Consider the following 15,171-nt stretch of genomic DNA (forward strand, 5'->3'; position numbering starts at 1 on the left):
GCGACCTTGGCCTGCGGCGGCGCAGAAAGCGGGCGGAGGCGCTGGCCATGCTGCGCCTGGCTCCCGCTGGAGCCCGAACCATCGTGGACATGTCGTACGCCCGCCACTTCCTGGACTTCCAGGGCTCCGCCATCCCCTGCGCCATGCAGAAGCTGGTGGTGACCCGGCTGAGCCCCAACTTCCGCGAGGCCGTCACCCTGTGCCGGGACTGCCCGGTGCCACTACCCGGGGACGGAGACCTCCTCGTCCGAAACCGGTGAGCCCGGCGCGCGCCCCCCGCCCCGGCCCTGCCGCTCCGGGTCTGTCCCAGCCTCCTGTGTCCCCACACCGCGGCGAGCGTTCTGGCGCACAGCCTGACTTGGCGAGATCCCGGGAAGTTGAACCCGCCGCCATCTGGAGAAGGCGAAAGTACTGTGACTGTTGCTAGTGTGAATATCCGATGCCACCGAACGTCCTCATAACTGAGGGTTATTTTAATTTGGGATTCCCCTCCCCTCCCCCAGCCCTCCCTCCTCCCCCTCCCGCTCCCGAAATAAAACCGACGGGACCCAGAAGCCGAGGCTTCCCGCCCGGCCCACCCGCCCGCATGCAGGGCTCCTGCGTTCACATAATCTTTAGGGTGGAGCAGGAACAGCCTGGACGCAAACTGCGACGTTTAGGTAACGTGCTTTGGAGGCCGGAGGCCGGGGACCCGGCTGGCTTTTCCTGTCCGCTCCAGGTTGGCAGTCGCTTTGCAATGGCGGAGCCTGTCGTTGAGTGTGTTGGTGTGCACCTCGCCCATGTCTTCTGCGTGTTGTCAGTGCTGTGTGACTGTTGTCTGTGCCCCAGAGTGTAACGATAGGCGCGTGGCGCGCGTCCCGGGCGGCTGGGCCAGGGCTGGGATGGGGGCATGGCTCCATTTGCCCTTACGTTCTGTAGACCTTCGGGGGACACTCGGGTCGTTGCCCAGACCTCGGACTGTCTTTTCCACCCCCACACTCCCCACCTTAATGTGTTTCCGCCTCGCTAATCTTTATTAACTGGTGAAGCGACAGGAAGGAAAGGGACCTCACTCTGTGGGAGCCAGGCCCGCGGGTATCTCCCAGTGGGTCTCCTAGCTGCCGGACTTGCAGGCAGGGCGTGGGCGGGGGAGGATTCCTCTATCTCCGGCTGCCCCATTCCTTCGCTAGAGCAGGACTCCCCTCCTGCCATGTCCCTTCCGAAGGGTTACAATGTTGCATGTTTCCGGTTGAATACTACCGAAGGGAAGAGACATTTCTGACCGTAACTATGTTGTAAACTGTGTGCTAGAAAGTACTGTAAGTCCCCTGCAAGGATGAAGGACATTGTGTACCCTACCTAAATAACTTGATGCAGCGTTTAATTGGTCCATTTTGGAGATTCATATTAGTCTTCAAAACAAGACTAGAATTAATGATCAAAACTTTTGGAAACCTGTTGGAAACGTAAAAATTGAGTGATCCACGGGTGGGATTGAATAGAGGCTGGGGAGTGGGCTGCCTTAAAGGGTGGGATATGTGTGTCCTTTTAAAAGTTTGCATCAGTGGAAAGAGCTTCAGAGGATTTCTTCACGATAGGATGAAATGCTAAGACTGCTGAGATGAGGAATGCGTCCTGCCAAATTAAAAAGAAGGGTTTGTGTGGTTCACACAGAACATAGAGAACACACGAGTAATTTGCTAGAAGTTGAGATAAGACCCAGGCTGAAAAGGCTCCAAACAGACTTCAACAGGCAAAAAAGTTTCACATAGGCTTTTTCTTTCTTTTTTTTTTCTTTTTTTTTTTTGCTTTTTACTGATGAAGTACTCTATTGATTGTGATCACTGATGTAACCACACACAACTGCTTGGCTAAACTCCGTTTTAGAAACGGTGTAGGACGGGGAGGGGGCTACTGAGCAAGGTAGGCAGGGGGAGGTGTCAGGTTAGAGCACTACCAGCGGTAGCGAAGTGGGACCACCCGCCTGCGGGGTTGGTGGAGGCTGCTCCTGCCCGGCTGCGCCGGCTCTCCCGGCCTCTCTACATGCTAGTGTGGATCCACAACTCGGGTGCCCCCCTCCCCTCCTGTGACTGCTCTCTCTGCACGCTCACCGTCTCCCCTCGCTTTATCTTCTCCGGGTGCCCACCGCGCTGCGTCACCGTCACCGGGGTGGGTCCCTGAATTCGGCGGTCAGACCTCCAGAGTGCCGGCTCCCATGTTGGAGCTCATCAGTTTGGGTTGCTTTAAGATCCCTGCCTTTCCCTTCACCTATGCCAAGAATCCATTTAATATAAATAGTATCTTTATATGTATAACTTGACCTCTAACTTCTACCTTGAAGCCCGCAACAGAAAGAGAATGGAGCCAGTTTTCTGTGTGTTGGGAAGGGGTGGAATCTCTGCCTCCCTCTTGGCTACCCTGTTGGAAAATTTGCCCCTACCCCCAAATTGTAGGAAGATCCTATATTCTTGCACGCAGTGTCAGTGGAGGTGGCATTTTACTGACTTTCTTTTTAAGAATAGAGACTTAATAATTCACTGCAGGTTAGTTCACTTTAATCCTAGACCAAATCTCCCCTGAAAAAAGTTAATTGCATGAAGATTTTATGGAAGCCCTTCTCACTTTTATCATGATAAAATCTGCTCTGGAATGAATGGATTAAGCCCAAATTGTACGGAAAGGTGTTTGGAGGTCTGACTCTCACTTGAACCATTTACACATCTCATTCCATCTTAACAGAAAATACAAATTCTTTATCCACAGGGAGGGAAGTGCTTCTAAGATGGACATGGATTAGAAGAATCAAGTTCACCATTTAGGAAAGGTGTGAGAAGGGAAGGGTCGCATAAAATCCCCATAGAACGTACAACTGATATTCCTTTATCCAGGTCTCCGCTTCTCGTTTTATGCATCCCAGGACTTAACACGTCCCCCTAGATGCCCAGCCCTCAGAAAAGAAAAGGAAAGGGAGAAAAACACCCTCCCGTGAACTCAGTTTGTGCGCTATTTTTAGCTTTTTTTCGTACCATGGTGACACATTATTTCCTTTCCAAATATTTCTAACGATTTTCTGCTCATGTGTAAGATAACGGAGCGAAGAGTTTGCAGGGATGGCAAAGAGAAGGGGGGGATGGGGAAAGCGTTTTTGATAAACGGTTTGTTGCTCACGGGAGGGGAACAGTTTTTCTGAGGACTCTCCAGGCCGAAATTTCTTTTTTCTTTTTTTTTTTCTCTCTCTCTTCCTCTTCTTCTCTTTCTTCTTCTTTTAAAGAAGGGTCTGGTTTGGACGACTTTGTCTGTCTTGCAGTTTTGAAAACTTGCTCCTGACTAGAGCCTTCACCTTCGGTGTTTTTTTTTTCGAGAAAGCGTCCCCTACCCCCACCCCCAACACACAGGACTGCCCTGTTTCACAATAAACATGACGAAGGGGTTCAGTGCTTTTAATATAAATAAACGGGGCGATTCTAGAAGGGTCTCTATTGGAGGAAAGTGCCCCATTCTTTTTCCGGGGGATCCTCCACATTAGTCTTCTGAGCGGATCCTGCCGTGGGATCGCTGGAACTCTGCACTCATTAAACGCACACATTTTAAATTAAAGGGGGCACATGGAGAGTCTCCCGGCGCGCGCATCCTTCCCATCGGGTCTTTCTCTCCCGCTCTCCCTGACTGTTCCTGTCCCCTTCCCCGTGGCGCCTGCTGCTCTTGAACTTGTTTCTGGTGGAGCGGAGGGCGCGGCTCCCGACCCTCAGGCAGCTCTTCCCAAAGCCCAGGTAAGGACCAAGGCGCGTCTGGGCACTGGCGGGTCCCTACCAGCCCAGGCGGCCGCGCAGCTTCAAAACGGGGGCCTGGGGAGAGGCGGGGACCCTAACCCGAGGCCAGGACACCCTGGAGAGAGCGAAGTGCGCGCAGCCGAGTATCCGCGGGCTGTCGGCAGCAGCCCGAGACTCCTTCACCCGCGACGCAGGATTTAGAAGGCCGCTGGGCGTGGGGCGGCACGGAAAAGGGGGGTGTCTGCGAGGCCAAGGTCACGGCCCGGCCGCCGGCGAGCGCCTCTGTCCCGCGGCCGCTGCGCCCTGGCGCGCTGGGTGCTCCGGGCTCCTCCAGAACTTGACCGCCCCCGGGTTCGAGCTCCGCAGTGGGCGCGTCCGCCCGGACCTCACGCGGCCCGGAGAGGCCGAGGTCACGGTCGCGGGCCCGGGCGGCGGCCCCTCACCCCAGAGCCAGCCCGCTCTGGGTGTCGGAGACATGGATCGCGCCTCTGGGTGGTGGCGGCGGAAAGGCCTGCAGACGGGAGGGTCGGGCGGTCAGCCGAGACCCGGCACTTCTGAGGAAGGCCGGCCCGGCAGCACCGGCTTCTGGCGCCTTCCAGGCCGGCCCGGGCGCACCGCGGGCGCCGTGGGGGAGACCGAGATCGGGCGCAGCCTGGACGGGGCGCGCGGCCGGCCTGCGGGTGTCCTGCCGGGCTCTGGCGCGCGCCCCGCTCAATCGCAGTATCTGACTCGGCTTTTAAAGCAAAACCCCCACGGTAAATTCAAGCTGCCGCTGGTCGCCTGCAGCCACCCCAGCTCCCAGCAGAGCCCCTCCCTCCCCCCACACACACACGGGCACTTGGCCCTTGCTGTCCCCTCTGACGCTCAGCTTTTCTCCCAGGGTGTGCCCTGCTGGGTCTCCCACCTCTCCCCGGGAAGTGGCAAACCGCAGCCTGGGCGGGGGCAAGCAGGGGGGCTGCGTTTTCCTCTAGCAACGTTTTCCCCGCTCGCCGGCGCCCCAGGGCGCGCTGGTCCGAGGTGGGGGCGGAGGGGCACCCGAGCGGCTGGCCGCCACCCGGAGTCCCTACGAGTCCAAGGCGGGGGGGCTCCCCGCAGGGAAAAGGCCGCCTCTCCAGTTGGGATTGTAGAAACGCCAGATGGGACAAGACTGCAGGGGCTCCGGAAGCGTTAATTGTGGGGGGCCCAGTCCCCCACCTCTAAAGCAAATCCCACCATCACTTCCACCCTAAGATGCCTTCCCAGAGTTTGCTTTACAGCCTAGGCAGGGTCATGGAGAGGCGCTGCAGCTGGGCTGTACTCTGGCTGCATTCTTCTGGGAAGTCCAGCAGCTTGCTGTCAAGAAGCTGGCCCTTTTTAAAAGACCAGGCCTTGAGAATTGGGTACATTTTAAAAAGAGACAGCAGCCCGCCACCACCCCCCAACACAACCCAAATAGAATGCAAGCGTCTTGGTATTAAATGCCAAATGAGAAACCAGCAAAAACCATTTCCCCCACTTCTCCTTATTATGTATCATTTATGGGTATGGAATTCTGTCGCTGTTATCCAGGCCGTGTGGTATGCTAACTTCTGAAAGGCGCTTGACATGCTCTAAAGAAATGGTTTCCTGCTTTCGTATTTCTCCAATATGTAGGGAGCTTTCAATATTGCAGATATAGAGAGCATAATCACCAGGGAGCATTTATAAGCGCACAGTATTACCTGTCCTACAGTGGAAGTGGGTCCTTGCACAGGGTAGTTTGGGTTTATTAAGTTAAATTAAAAGTGAATTATTTTAAAATGACCTACTTACCAGCTTTCCTCCTGCCACCAGGATACCACCATCTTTTCATTTCATTACAGGTAGAAATGACATTTTTAGGGTCCTCCATTATGTGTCTAAGCCACCTCCTGACACCCTTAATGGACGGCTTGACGGCTTTTTTCCTTAGATATCAGGATATTTTTGTTATGAGGTATACCAAGATGAAAAAAAAGCTAGTAAAAGGACAGGCCTCGCAATTAAATTGACTCTGGATACCAAAGTGAAAATAATCATCTGGTATTAATCAACTTATGTCTCTGCCTCTTGTTGAGGAAAAATATAGTGACGATTTGCTTTCATTTTCATCTGAAAAGGACTGTAAAATGTTGAATGTTCCATAAAACCTACCCTTATGAGACAATTTTTGTTCAATTAATCAAAGTGCATATTTTCACACTGGACATAGTTATATCAGAAAGAAAATTTGCTGCAGCCACTCGAACAATGTTTTAAACAACCCCTGCAGTAACATGTAACAACCAATGACCTGGCACATTACATCAATCTTTAATAATATCATTGTCATTAGTATTATTATCTGAAGTGTTAAATTGTTGCCAAAATCAATACAAGGCTACTTCTTTGAATATATTTTATCCCACTGTTGTTTTTAACATCTTTGTTAAGAGGTCAATTAATTTGCAACTCATAGCTCCAGTGAAGTTTGTATATAAGAAGGATTCCTGACTTTTTTTGGGTATATTTCTCCTTTTGAAAGAAAGAGGAGGGAAATAAATGGCATGTGAAATAAGTAACTCGATGCTTAAAGTGATTGAAATTATTCCTAAACTGATGAAATAAAATGTGGCAAAACTCTGCAAATCACTGTGGAACTAATACTTGTTTAATTTACTTTTTTCAACTGAATATCACGGCTAATTTTTTCGAATTCTCTCAGAATATATACTTTAGCCAGCCCTTCACAGTCACTGGAATTAGAGATTTTTCTAAGCAGAGTATAAAGGCCTTAGCAAAGAAAACATCTTACTGCATATTTTATTTGTTTTCTTCTAGATTTGTTGGTGTTAATGCATCTGACATCAACTACTCAGCCGGCCGATACGACCCGTCAGTCAAGACCCCCTTTGACTTAGGCTTTGAAGGTGTGGGAGAAGTGGTCGCCTTAGGCCACTCTGCCAGTGCCAGATTCACAGTTGGCCAAGCTGTGGCTTACATGGCACCTGGCTCTTTTGCTGAGTACACAGTGGTACCTGCCAGCATAGCAACTCCAGTGCCCTCTGTGAAACCCGAGTACCTCACCCTGCTGGTAAGTGGGACCACCGCATACATCAGCCTGAAAGAGCTCGGAGGACTGTCAGAAGGGAAAAAAGTTTTGGTGACAGCCGCAGCTGGGGGGACAGGCCAGTTCGCCGTGCAGCTTGCACAGAAGGCCAAGTGCCATGTAATTGGGACCTGCTCCTCTGATGAAAAATCTGCTTTTCTGAAATCTGTGGGCTGTGACCGTCCCATCAACTACAACGCTGAGCACGTCGGTACTGTCCTGAAGCGGGAGTACCCCCAAGGTGTGGATGTGGTGTACGAATCCGTGGGGGGAGCCATGTTTGACTTGGCTGTAGACGCCTTGGCTGTCAAAGGGCGCCTGATAGTTATTGGGTTTATCTCTGGCTACCAAACTCCTACTGGCCTTTTGCCTGTGAAAGCAGGAACATTACCAGCCAAACTACTGAGGAAATCGGCCAGCGTCCAGGGCTTCTTTTTGAATCATTACCTTTCTAAGTATGGAGCAGCCATGGACCACTTGCTTAAGATGTGTGCAGGTGGAGACCTGGTTTGTGAGGTGGACCTGGGCAGTCTGTCTGCAGAGGGAAGGTTCACCGGCCTGCAGTCCGTATTCCGGGCTGTCGATTATATGTACATGGGAAAAAACATTGGAAAAATTGTAGTTGAATTACCTCACTCTGTCAACAGTAAGCTGTAAAAACAGAACAATGACATAAATCAAAGGAGAAAGAAAATGGGCACTTTATGCTTCAGAATTACTCAGATCAATTTATTTTTAGTTGGTAATGGAGATAATATTTCTTAAAACAAAAGTAAGGTGCTAATGAATAGGTTTCTCTTTTTCTTTCATTTCTTTTTTCTTTTTACCCCTCCCTTGAAAAAAAAATGTGCTAATAAAACTTCCCTCTGTGGCTCAGAGGTAAAACCTTTACATTCAATCCTTTAGTCATGGACAGTCTCATTCCAGATTTTATTGTTCCTGGGAACTAAATTCATTCCTGATGCAAGAACTGATCAAATCAGTATGCCCTCAGCTTGATGAGATTTTTAAATTGGTCTTGAAAATAGTTCACAAATGCTTTGCTTTGGGAGAGTTTGGTCTTAGGCAAATAAGTAGTTAAGAAATGAGAGCTAGAGCCAAACTCAGCCATATTTCAGAGTCCGTATTCCCAGGAAATGGCCCTTCTTTTTCTATCAATCACTTGCCAACTATGTAAATAGAAATTTGGAGGAACTCCCCCCAGACATTGATTTTGTTAAATTATTAGAAAAATGATCAAGTGAAGCCAGGCCTGTTTTAAAGAAGTATCTCGCATTTAGTGACTTTTGTGCACAGTCGTTCTGGTGAGGCACATACGGGATAGAACATTTCTTTCCTCCCTTGAGAAGCAAATTAGTGCTGAAAACTTATCCAGACAAAAAGCAGGTTTTGGAAAGGGGGACTACAGAGGTCCAGGGCACTTTAGAAGCCGAATGCATGCATGGGAGAGGGAAGTATGTACCCCATCCACCGTGAGGGCCCACATGACAAAGCATGTACCACACAAGGGCAAGCCCACTCTGGGCTCCCCAAGAGTGTCCAACAGCCGCATGTGCCATGTGCCTGAGGTACAGGAATAAACATGGTGCAAAGTCAGGACCAAAGGGATCTGCAACAGGATGCACGGCTCCCTGTCCATGACTGTCACACACGGAAGGTATGCCTCAGCCCCTGCTCCTATGTCCCCATTTTGCTTCTCCCCATGTTCTGGTGGAATGAGATGCCTCTTGACCCTTTTGCCAGGTGTCACAACAGTAAGGAGTCATATGCCTTCTCTTCTGAATTGTGCCCTTAGATGGCCCACCTGCCTCCTTACTAGCCTTCAGCTCACGAAAGACTGCCACAGCCTTCGTCGTGAACTTGGAAATCCCATGATTCCTTTCTAATATAAGGCAAGGCCTACCAGATGGTTTTTCAAAGCCTCAGGTTTCCGTGTCTCTCACGTGCTAAATAAATACAAATACAGTTAAAGGTGGTCCAGGAAACTTGGTGACCATGTTTAATTTTTCTTTCCTTCCATCTGAGGAGCAAGGAAATCCTAGTGCCGAAGAGCTGTTAGGATCTATTTTACAAGATTTACTCATTTTCAGGTACCTAATGTAGCCGCTAGCATGCATGCACAACAATACAATTTATATGGTAAATGGGACCAAATAATGGCTTCGCTGAATGTTATGGCTGCACTGAAGGGAAATGTCACGGTAAATAGCTGCCAAATTATGGATCATGCCGAAGTGTCACAACTGCGCTAAAGACAAATGGCACTAGAGGCTATTGCCACTGTGACGCTTTTGAGTTATGAAGAGGGTATCAGCCTGATGCGAGGCTCTTTGTGTCCTCATTATAGCAAAGGGTTACCAGTGAGGGGACAAGGAAAGCCAGCCCAATGTGGGGCGCGGCTATTAATCTGTCCCTTTCAGACCTAAGGGCTGTAGCAGAAGGAAAGAGACTCAGTCTCGCTCTCAGATACACAAACAAACAAGGGGGAGGGGACAGGTTTCATGGCTGTAACTGCACGGGAAATGACTGGTCATGGAAAAACGTTGCCATCAAATCATCTCAAAGCATATTATTAAATTTAACAGAGTGTATGTCTGATAGGCGTAGTTGCTTCTTATGCAGATAGATGTGGGAAATCTAAGCAATAATGCACCCTCTCCCTTTGTCAAGACTTGAGGGGTAAGGATATTGCCAACTAAATTGCTTCTTCTAAAGCGAAGTGTGCCCGGTTTCTTTCATTTTAATGGGAGGGTAATAAAGATGAAAGACCAACATTTTTACTGATGGATCCCTTCAGCTACAGAATAGAAACTTATTGTGTTTTCAAGGAATACACTAAATTTAGCCATGTAAAAAAAAAATTTCGAACACCCAAGTTTGAAATAAAATATAATCTGAAACCCTCACACTCTCTCCTTCCCCAGACTAAGGAACTACACACAGTACATGCTGTTTTCATTTAATCTTAGGAAACAAGCATGAAAGATTCTGCCCATTCAGATAATGCCAAAAATATGTTTCAACTTTTTTTTTTTTATTCTTCTGAAAAATGATTTGTAAATTGAGGGTCATAGTTCAGCAGCAGCGTCATCTTCTGGGATTATCATTCAAGACCAGCCTCTAATGGGAGGTGAAATGGTGCAATGCTCTCAACACCTTCCTTCTGAACTGTATTACATATCACAAAAAGTACATCCATAATTCAGGGCAATTGTCAGTCTTTGTTTTAGAGACAGAGCTGGGGCTGGGCGATCATGGTGGATGAATTATTTCTCAGTTCTCAGGGTGGCCTTCTCTGCGCATCAGCCTCAAGGTCTCTGGCTGGGCAGATGGAGGGGCTTGATCTGATAAGTGTGCCGAGAAAGGAGGAATTCCCAATTATTCCTTACTATTTCCCTTGTGACTTCAAATTTGTGTTGCATGCAAAAAAGACCAACAATGTCATTTCGGATCCCTTTGACGATGACTTCTGCTGTTTACCGATTCCAGCATTAAGAAGAAGAAAAAATCAGAATAGTTTGCAAAGCAACAATTCGGAAGTTTTGCATGATGTGTTCTATAAATTGTGATATGGTTTCATCTGAATGGAGTTTCTCAGGAGTAGGACTGAGCTTCTGTAAATGGTCATTAGTATTACATTCAGGATTTATCTAATGAAAGTGCAGTGACAAGTAGCTGCTGCTTATTAAAATGAAAATCCTGCATTATGTACTTAAGGAGCATTCCAGCTAATGAGGACGTAATGTCCTCAGTCCAGCACAGAGCTTCTTTTTGTGTTCACCACCACAAGATGCTGGAAACTTGACAAATGATATCATTTAAGACACATGCCTGCTGTAGGGACCTGCTTTTTAGCTTCCTGTTTCTGGCTTTTATTTGGTTAACATTTAGAATGGCCACCCGACTTGTAATGGGTAATGTTTTAACCCCTTCACAGAGTCCCCAATTAGTGGGAATTTACAACACTCAGGGTCTCCTTCCAAATGGGGTAAGGGGTGCTTAGTACCGAGAATATTTTTCCTGATCACCACATGTACATATGGGATCAATACCATCTTTTAGATTTATATAAAAACAGATGAGCAACATGCACCTTTCTGAAAAAAAAATACAATAGAAAAAGACTGAGCAGGAGAAACTGTGGATGTTAATTTCCTAGGGGTTCCAATACAAGTTTTATGAATGTAACCCGGATGCAAAATGGCCTGATTTGATGGATTCATAACTACGGTCTCTATGTTTTCTGCTCTCTTGTTTTATTAAATATTTGTTATTTATAGTACTTGAAGACACAAAATTTATGCAAACACTATTAGTTAACTTTGGGGTTTGGGGTTTATTGGGGGTTTTTTTAAGTTAGATTTTCTGTAACTAATTTTTAAGTTAGGGCCTAGAATTAAATATTTAGGATCATACTTCGGAAGTCAAAATCCAGAACTCTGGATTATCTGTTTTGCTAGACCTCCAGCATTCTGTCATTATGACTTATAAAAGGAGGAATGTTTGCTGTGACAACCTTATTGCTGTCACGATGAGCAAACTCTGGAACATTGGCAAGAATAAATAAATACACATTTTAAACAGCGCTATACAAAATACATGAAGAATAGTCTGCCGACATACATCAGTTCAAGTAATTCCGGATTGTAGTGAGTTGATATTCAAAGAAGGAAAACTAAGGTGTTTATTTCAAGTATGTGTGCTTGAATCTCCTGTATCGTTTGCTCACTGGATCTGAGTAGCTAATGAGATGTGACAGACAAAGCGTGGCCTGGGGTAAACCCCATTGTCGCATCTATTGTTGACACGATGGATTTGCCCACTGTAGACCTGCCCTTCAGTGCGGGCTCAGAGCTTCCTGGAGGCACGGCTCCTCAAAGGAAGTGTGCCTTGGGTCCCTCAAGCAGTAGGGTAAGTACTGCGTGGAGTGTAGTTTGGGGGAACCAATATGTGCCTCATATGTGCTGGGGAACACTGAGCCAAAAGTACAGAGACTCCAATGGCCCCCCAAAGGAAGCATTCCTCTTGAAGGGCATTATCTGACATCGTCTTTCTGCCAACACGAAATTAAAATAATAATGAAAACACACCCTGCTGACTGGTGGTAGCATCCAATACAAAAACAGATTTGTGCTTAGAGCTCGGAAAAATGTTCCATGAAATTGTCAGCTACCGCCATGCTTTATCCTCTCCACGTAAAGAGCTGAACCATATCTCCTCAGAATGACTCGAATGAAGTTTCCTGGTCAGTGGAAGATGCAGAAACATGTTGAGGGGATGAAGGCAACCCTGCTTTAAGGGGGCCCTCCTTTGCTTTGCCCCCTGTGCCACACCTAGGTGGTCAGCCAGCAGAAAGTTAGACCCAGCAATAAGTGGCCTGGGATGCTTGCAGCCCCTCTCCTAAAGGAGAAGACTCACGTGTCCTTAAAACGGTAAAATTTGGGTTTAAGAACAATCTAGTTCTACCCATTTTATTAAGGAAGAAACCGAGACCTAGGAAGAACGGGTGGTTTGCCCAAAGTCAGAGTTCATTAGACCCAGAAATGAAGCTGGAACACAGATGCCTTCCCAGGGCTATCCCCTTTATAATCTGCCAAGGTCCCTCGGTATACGGCTGATTAAAAGTGTCACAGAATAACAGCTGGCCTCTATCATAAATCTTTTTGTGGATGAGATGATGACCAACCCAGGAAGAATATGGTTCTGACCACGAAAGTGTGTTCTGCTCAGGACCCCCTTTAATCCAACACAAATCAAGCTTCCAGGTCATTTGATTCTGTATCATCCAAATATCACACAACCTTTTTTTGGGGGGGGAAAAATGCAACTCAGTGGAATTACTGTCTGACTGCCCACAATTTAGTTTTAATGCTATAAGGAAGGTCAGCCTGCTCAGCTATCAAGGTATTCTTATATATCAACTAATCAAAATCCAATAAAGAAAAGCTTTATTTTCATGTGTCGAGTGTTGTTTTTCCTAGAGTGCTTTCACCTGCTTATATTATTGCCTGTAGAAAGCTGATAATGTTTGACCATCATGATCTTTGTAACAGCAAAATATCTAGAATCTGAATTTGCTGTTCCATGGAAATCAAATTCTGAATCTCACAGACAGGGCTGTGGTGACGGCCCCGCGCAGGGCAGCGGGGAAGGGGATATGTATGGGGAGAGACATCGCTGGGTCCCACATTTCACACTGGCGTGTGGCAAGAATCTCATGCTCTGTACAAATGACAGACCATAATTAAGGCTCAGAAACAAACCCTTCAAAACCACATGACACTGAACCTTCATGTCTTTCTACATCATTTCTGTCTCCCTCAAACTCATGCATAACAAACGTAAACTTTCAACTTTACGCGAACAAATCCTTTCCGAATAGAAACAGCTTCTTTTAACATTGAAAAACCCTTCGCAGAAACGGCAACCACGTCAAAGGCAATCTCATTTTGTTGAAAACCTCATTTCTCACCAGGGGAGTGGAAACAATGGTGGTCCCTCTAGATGTTGTTGTAATTTACATTTGGAAATTGAATTGTCTCCTTGAGGGTTTTTACTCAAAGTAACTTTTGGAGAATTATTTACATGCGGCCACATCAGCGTACCTGGAATGAGACCGAGGTAACGGAGCCCCCATGTCACCCCAGCTGAAAAACTGCTCATTGTCTAAGCAGTCAAGTTAAAAGAGCTGCCATTGCTGTTATTGAAGAGTATTTATCGTTTCAGCGTTTATGCACACTTTCTAGAACATCTTGGAACTTACCAATTTGAAGTATTTGCATACAATGTCACTTCCCCTCTTTTACTATTAGATAAAGACCAATGTTTCCCATTTTAGAGAGAGGATAATCAAAGCAAAGAAAAATCATTCACCTACACTGCTCGGCCCCTGGTTGAACAGAGACTGGGGCCCACAGATGGGTCTTAGCCCAAGACTTTTTTTCACTAAAGAGTATTGCTCCTGCAAGGCTGTGGCCCACAACGGGCCAGGGAACCTGCATTTCCCAGGTGGTGCTGAGGGTGCACTCTGAGTAGCCAGGTGCGACATCACACGTGCTTTGAGAGACTACCATCTTGTAAAATGCTGTTTTACTGTGAGGCTTTTCTGAGCCCCCGAAGGCTACCTTGGTGCGAGTTAGAAAAACAAGCGCTTGCTACAACTATGAAAATGGCTGCCTTCTATCATCACATTTTCAACTTCTTTACAGTAGCCGTCCCTTCTGAAAGTCAGCTGTGACACTGACATCTGCCGTTCAGAGTGCTCTGGTGGCAGCTGTCTACACACAGTTCTATTGGGGCAGAAAGGGGGTACAGACAGGTAACAGGTGCATGCTGGGGCCGCTCAGTGCACATGACAGCAGATGCCCTACCTGTGCCTCCACTGCCTTTTAAATCAAGGCAGATCTCCAAAGGACTGAACCTCTGGTTTTCCTTCTGCCTCCAAATTCTCTGCCATGCCAGTGCCCCTCCCCAGCCCAGATGTCCCCAGTCACCAGTTAAACATCAGTCCTTTACCAGGAACGTTGAGTGCAAACACCAGCATTCTCAGTCAGGTCTGCCCCAGTCAGTCACATGCATGAATCATTGCATAACACTTTACAATTGTCCTGAGGAAAGGGAGAGCACCTGACTCCCACCCACCTTTGGATGGGGTTACCTGGAAGCGGCAGTGTGGCCCCACGCATAGCCTTTACTTAAAGGTAGGTCCATGGGAATCACGGTCATTGAAGAGGCTGTGGCCTTCATGGGGAGAAGTTACAATCCATATGATATACCACATGGTAATGGGAATAAGAGCTCTGATGGGAAAAATGTAGGAAAGCATCTTGGTGTGAAAAAGGGAGCTGACTGAGCTGCACATCTGATCTAAGTTAGCAGCGTACGAATAGGCCTGGACGTGGAGGCGGAAAGCTCTGCCCAGTGCCCGGCCCTTGTGACTGTGCAGGACTGGGAGGACATCTGGGCTCCCCCACCCCGTGCCCCTGTTGCACTCTGTGTTGCCCCTGACCCTGGTTCTTGCAGCGACCCCCACAGAAGGGACCTCAGAGTCGAGGGCCAGCTTGGCTTTCTCTCCGAGCAGAGTCAACAAGACCATAGTAATCCCACGTGCATTCACCCGCGGAGTTGGATGTGATTCTGGGAGATCAGGAGGGACTGAAAGTGACGCTGATGAGCTCAGAAAATTCCCAGAGGGGCAGGGAGGGCAGTAGCCAGGCGGGACCAAGGGAAATATCTGGCCCTCAGGCCAGGTTGGACTGGGCCTGGTGGGCAGAAGTGGCACCTCTGTGCACATCCACTTCTCAGGGCCTCTGTGGACCCCCAAATGCGAATCTGACA

General features: G+C 47.8%; 1 protein-coding gene across 3 annotated transcripts; it reads left to right on the top strand.

Moving 5' to 3' along the window:
• Positions 1-47: 47 nt before the first annotated feature.
• Positions 48-12,791, top strand: PTGR3 (prostaglandin reductase 3). Of its 3 annotated transcripts, none has more exons than XM_074339830.1 (2): positions 48-256; positions 6,567-12,791. In XM_074339830.1, exons 1-2 carry the CDS (start codon positions 48-50, stop codon positions 7,489-7,491), a joined length of 1,134 nt encoding a protein of 377 aa, XP_074195931.1. In that variant the 3' UTR covers positions 7,492-12,791. The 3 variants fall into 3 exon arrangements, with proteins under 3 accessions (XP_074195931.1, XP_019571082.1, XP_019571074.1); XM_019715523.2 differs by having other exon boundaries at positions 114-718; XM_019715515.2 differs by having other exon boundaries at positions 114-659.
• The last annotated feature ends 2,380 nt before the right edge of the window (positions 12,792-15,171 follow it).

The sequence above is a fragment of the Rhinolophus sinicus genome, linkage group LG09 (genome assembly GCF_036562045.2).
Source record: "Rhinolophus sinicus isolate RSC01 linkage group LG09, ASM3656204v1, whole genome shotgun sequence".
Taxonomy (NCBI): domain Eukaryota; kingdom Metazoa; phylum Chordata; class Mammalia; order Chiroptera; family Rhinolophidae; genus Rhinolophus; species Rhinolophus sinicus.